The sequence below is a fragment of the Aquarana catesbeiana genome, linkage group LG03 (genome assembly GCF_042186555.1).
Source record: "Aquarana catesbeiana isolate 2022-GZ linkage group LG03, ASM4218655v1, whole genome shotgun sequence".
NCBI classification, from domain to species: Eukaryota; Metazoa; Chordata; class Amphibia; order Anura; family Ranidae; genus Aquarana; species Aquarana catesbeiana.
In genome coordinates, this window is record NC_133326.1 from 568,908,840 (window position 1) to 568,914,839 (window position 6,000).

General features: G+C 41.4%; 1 protein-coding gene across 1 annotated transcript in view; it reads left to right on the forward strand.

Annotated features, from left to right (window-relative positions):
- KDM7A (lysine demethylase 7A) overlaps positions 1 to 5,568 on the forward strand; it is a gene marked incomplete in the record, with an annotated part of 99,805 nt that extends 94,237 nt beyond the window's left edge. Inside the window, 2 exon segments of the mRNA XM_073621856.1 lie at positions 3,002 to 3,287; positions 3,790 to 5,568. Of these exon segments, the coding sequence (XP_073477957.1) occupies positions 3,002 to 3,287; positions 3,790 to 3,884 (381 nt within the window).
- Positions 5,569 to 6,000: the final 432 nt, after the last annotated feature.

Sequence of the window (6,000 nt, forward strand, 5' to 3'; positions counted from 1 at the left end):
AAAAATTGATAGGAAAAAAATCTTTGGTTCTCTGCCTGTTGATGTTGTACAGTATGATAGAACTGCTGTATCTCTATCCATTTCTTTTCATTATTGACATTGGGAGTATGTAGAAACTCCTTTTCTGCCTTGTCTAGTGCCCACTGTCTACTGGAGGTCTTAGTAGATGATATCTCTTGAATGTATAACCGTCTAATATACACCTTTTTAAGGCATCCCATGCAATACTAGAGGTGGTTGAGTGTTTGTTATCAATTAAGAAGCCTAAGATGTGTGATCGTATGCGATCATATGCGATCCATGTTAGTAAAAAGCCATTTGGTTTTTAACAAAAAAAGTCATACTTGCCTCCCACTCTGCAGCCGTTTTGCACAGAGTGGCCCCCATCATCCTCTTCCATTTAGTGGGTAGTTTGGATGAATGTAATGAGGTTAGTTGAAGTGGCGAGTGGTCAAACAGGCCTTCAGCAAGGTAAGTATTGTTGGGGTAAACGAGAGAATTAAGTCTGTACCCAGCGCTAACTCTATGCGTGAGAGCGTGGCGTGAGTTAAAGAATGGCATGAGAATCGGGCTATAAGAGGGTATTTGCATTGCCAGAGGTCTATTAGCTAGACTTCAGATATATATCTGATGAAAGCAGTGGGGGCCCTGGAGCCCCGTGGGCAGAATTTCTTATGTACATCCAAAGAAGTGTCTAGCACATTGTTAAAATCATCTAAGACTATTACCGGTGTTTGTGAATGATTGGCCATGAATTGAGACAAGACACTTCAGTACCTCTGTGTTAAAAGGTGAGGGTATATACACATTCGCTACAATTCATACATGAGAGTCCCAGTTACCCAGCAAAAAAAATCTGCCCTGAGAGTCAGTTCGGACAGAGAACGCCTTTTAAATGGAGCAGTTCTTGAGATTGGGATACTTACTCCCCTAGAGTATTGCGTATGAGTGAAGTGGTATTTCACAGGGTTTTTTGAGTAATTCAAGAGTTGTATTGTGTCTTTAGTGTGTGTAAATGTGCCTCCTGTAGCACTTCTATAATTACATTACAATAATAAAGTCCATTACTGAAAGGAATAACAATAAACCATAATAGGGGAAGGTTGAAATAAAACATAAGAGTCCTGCAGCTTTAAAGTGATTGTGAATGATCATTTGGTTTTTAACAAAAAAAGTCATACTTACCTCCCACTCTGCAGCCGTTTTGCACAGAGTGGCCCCGATCATCCTCTTCTGGGGTCCCCCGGCGACTCTCACGGCTCCTCCCTGCATCAGATAACTCCTTAGGAGAAGCGCTCTCCCGAGGGGGTTACCTTGCGGGAGCACTCCCGAGTCCAGCATTTGCATCCACAGACACGAAGGCCAGACTCAGCCAGGACCCTCCCCCCCAGCATCTGCGTTATTGGCTTTGATTGACAGCAGCGGGAGCGTAGGATGCATTAAGGTGAAAAAACACAAGGGTTTACAACCCCTTTAAGGCGAAATGGTAGCTGGACAGAAGACCTATATCCAGACTGGAGACTGCCACCTTTAACACCACCACTCACAGCCTCTTAGCAGATGTTGTTGACCCCCCTAATTACAGAGGGTCAAACACGCTTATAAGTTATCCCAGGCAACCTCCAAGATGGCTCCCTTCATCTGGTATCCCCAGTATGATTCCAAATACTAGCACCACGCCAATATAGGATCTCCCATGAGCGACTTGGATCCGCAAGGAACCTCTGTCGTCACCGCGCCAACTCCTGCCGATCTGGGGTGTAATGCATCTTCTCCGTGCAGACAGCTGGAATGGTTTGGTTTCCTTCCCCTGGGTGGTGGTGGTGGGGGGGAGTTGGAGATGGAAAGGTAGTTGGGGAGATAGGTGAGGGGAGGAGACCTGGATGGCTAATTTTAAAGCCCCTGAAGCTGGCACGAGAAGCAGGAAGCTGCAAGGCAGCTATAGGGGATCGGGGTTGCGAGGAGAGGGATCAGTTGGAGGGGGCGGCAGGATTGGGTGGGGGGTTAAATCAGGAGGTAAAGGTGCCAAAAGAGTGAGGTGGAGGCACAGAACAGCGGTGAAAGGTGGTACCACATTTTAGGTGAATAGCTCTGATCAGCAGATTGTCATCAGCTGGAAGCAGTCCTGTTGGGCTGTACGGCATACGGACCTGGCAGCGAAAGAATTAAAGTATTCATTACAGCAAATCTGTAAATGACCCAACACGGACACCTTCCCTGTCCCCACTGTACTTCTCACAATCCTAAGCTGTCAAGGCTACTGTAAACTGCCCCACAGGGCTGGCTATTTGAAATCCCTGCTGCTTTCTCTCCTCTGTTCAGAACTGCCGGTATAGACCAGACAGATCCTGATTCAGCAGTGCCATCCATGTGACTCTGTTGACCAATTAGAATCCGTCTGGTCTGTACTGGCAGTGCTGGGTGGAGAGAAAAGCAGCGGAGAGTTCAAATTCCCGGACTGTACAACAGGGACCAGGGGTGTCGGCAGGGGGTCTGGTGTTAGGTCAACTTTTATAGATTTTCTGTAAAGTTAAACTAGTACTTTAACACAGGTCTTGTTTCTCCCCAACCTGTCTCTGGACAGCGAAAGAAAGTGGTAGACTCATGACCTTATCGCTCCAACTCTGCTTTCTCCTCCTATTGTCATGCTGCTTCTATTGCAGCACAACTGATTGGCTTCTTGAGCTGCTCTTCCCTCTTACAGTCTGATCTCTGCTGTACAGGGATAGGAGTCTGATACCGGGTACTTGTATTTAAAAATGCATCTAGCAAAGTATTCACGATTACAGAGCTTGCATTAGATTGTGTCTTTTTAATCTGCCTGGAGTTCAGTTAAAAAAATTACAAAAACTGCTACATTGTAATGTTAATGTATTTTTAAATTGTGAATGTGACTTTGCATAAGGCGGGATTCTGTTCCCAAGTTGCAAAAACTGTGTTGCTCCCAAGCAGCCAGCCAAGTTCCAGGTCTCAAAGTATTTCAACCATTGTCTTATCACAGGATTTTTGCAAAGCTGCAAAAAGTCACAGGCAGGAACACTTGGGAGAGACTGGTGGGAACACTCACAAGATTAAACGCTACTCCGAGAGCGAGAGTTGGGACTCCCCAAGGTACCAGCCAGAGAAATATGACCAGGAGGGCAGCCTGAGCCCAGCGGACTCTCGTCTGAGTGACGGCAGCATGAGTCCAGACAGGATATATGGAGAGACCTCACCCTCTGTACCCCTTCACCCTACCAAGAGACCTGCCTCAAACCCACCCCCGATCAGCAACCAGGCAACTAAAGGTACCAAAGTCATATACATGTATTTTCTTACCTGTTTATCTTTGTAGAACCATTCTTACTTTTTTCTGTTTATACTTGCCTTGACCTGACAACATTACAGGACACTGAGCAGCTTTAGTAATCCTTACAAACAGGTTATGTGCCACCTACAGGTAAATGGACTCCTAGGCATAACTCTTCCCCTGTAGGTAGAGCTTCAGTTTTGTAGTAAGCACAATACAGAGATGAGGTCACTGTGTCCCGTGATGTATTCCCAAGTAATGGATTTTACAGGTGGGGCGGAAGTGTCAGCGCAGGCTCTGGGCTGCGTGAGAGAGACACTCTCAGAGCCCTGCAGCCAGCATACCCAGCAGGTAATGGACTGACCGTAACACAGGTGGCAGGATGCAATTTCTAGTCGCCATGATGGTCTGGCGCCTGGGACTTGTCGAGCCCTGCAATACGTTATAGTTTTTGTATTTAGAATAATTACTCCTATTAATTTGTTTTCTTTGTTTTTTAGGTAAACGGCCAAAGAAGGGCATGGCTACTGCTAAGCAACGGCTCGGAAAAATCTTGAAGCTCAATCGACACGGTCATGCGCGCTTCTTTGTTTGACACCTTTTTAGCTTTTGACCATTCTACATCCTATAACAGTATTGAATAGAGCCCAGGCCTGGAGCCTTTTGCTCTTCCTCTACCAAGGGTGGACATGGAAGTACCACACCAAACACTGCCTGATGAACAAATTATTTTTTTCCCTTTTTTATATATATATTTTTTTTTTCTCAAAGCTTTCACTGTGCCACACCTGCTCAGCAATAACCAGTGGATAATTATCGAACCAGATTTCTTAAGCGTGGGGGCAGTAGAAGTCCTACCTTTAAGATTGGAAAACAATTTGCTTTTCCGATTGTTATCTGAGGTTATTAGTTTTGTTTTCCGAAGCTTGGGTTAGAGTGGTGAAAAAGGGGCACAAAGGTGCTTGGCATTCTTTAATAATTTATTGCAGACAGAGTTCCAAATGATTTTGTTTCTTCATTCTTTGTTTTGCGTTTTTAAGAAAATCATTTGGATTTTTTAATAATTTATTTCAGAGAATTTTTGGAGGGTTTTTATTAATTTTTAGGTTATAAGCAATGTGAAAACGTCTTTATTTTTTATTTTCTTTTGTCTTTTTATTCTTTTTTTTCTTTGTGTGATGAAAGCGAGGGCCATAAATACGGGGCGATTTAATGCTTTTCTTTTTACTTGATATTCAGGTGTAGTCTTAAACAGGGATTTGATTTTTGTTTTCTTCTATTTTGGTGTAAATTAAGACATCATTTTTTTTTTTTTTTTTTTTATGTAAGCTATTGGAGGTGTCACAGCCGAGCAAAAGTTAACACTGTATTCTATTTATGTGTGGAGCTGATTTTTTATTTTTTTTTGGTCAAGATCCTTCTTTGCTCTTCCTGGGAGATATAAGGGCTAAGCTAATTTTGCTATGTATATATTGCTTTTAAATCATCGTTCTCTGCATACAATTTAATTGTGTCCTAGCTTCTCCCTAGCATTCATAGAGCAGATACTTTGGTGCTAGAAAGGGAGGTGCGCTGGTCTTGGTTTTCTGTTATGGAATGCAGTGTCAGTACATTCAAGTATTTTTGCTTTCTACTTGGCCTATGTTGACCACTCATTTTTAAAAGCCTTAAGACGGACTCACGAACATGCAGTGAACATATCTAGTTAGTACCGTCAGGCTTCAATATTCCAGTGATGGTTTTTATCTTTACCTGTTGTCCCTGACATGAATTCATTTTTTTTTTTTTTTTTAAGCTTTAACTCAATGATATAGACATTTTTAAACAAGCAGCCTTTCAATAAAACCACATGAATCTCAGGGCAATGAATTCGGAAGTTTGCAGACAGGTGCCAGGTACCTCATGAATCAGGTTGTGTCAACCTCATGCCCCCTCTTCTTCTTCCTTTTTTTTTTTTTTTTTTTTTTTCTCTCAACCACCTTACTTGGCATTAAATTTTTCCAGCTTTGGCTCACAGAAAAAAAGGACTGCAACACTCTGAGCCAATTTTACTTATGTAAATCATTTTCCTTTTTATTGTTTTTAAAGTATTTTTTAAAGGTTTTTGTTTTTACTGTTATGTTTTTGTATATGTATGCATCCACTTAATCCAATTTCTGTGCCAGTTTTTTGCATTGCAAGTGAGCGCCAGTTTTGATTCTCTTGTATATAAAGTGAAATCTAGATTTTTGTATTTCATGTAATATAAAATTAAATATTTAACTCTTCATGTGACTTTATTTTCTGCTTGTAATATGGTTTATTTTTTCCATTTCTTGTGTGTTTTGGCAATGATCACCGTCCTTTATGTTTAGGGTAAATTGGGTTCTGCCAGTCATTTTCATTTTTATTTATTTATTTTTTATTTTTTAGTTCAGTTACTACAAACCAATTTAAAATGTATCTAAATATTTTCCTTGCTCCTAAAATTTGCTACCCTTATCACCCCTGATCCAGTGTTTTGGCATCTTATTAATCCTTCAAAAAGCTGTAAACTTAAGTCAATGTATCAAAATTAAATTAATTTAAAACTGGACACCAATTAGGGTTCAAATTTTTAAATTCAAAAGGAAAAGCAACTTTTGTCTCTAAAATGTGCTTGGAAAGTGTGGCTTATTCAGAAGTAATGGTCTTAAACTCGTTCCTCTAAAAGTAATTGCAAAGCTATCTAT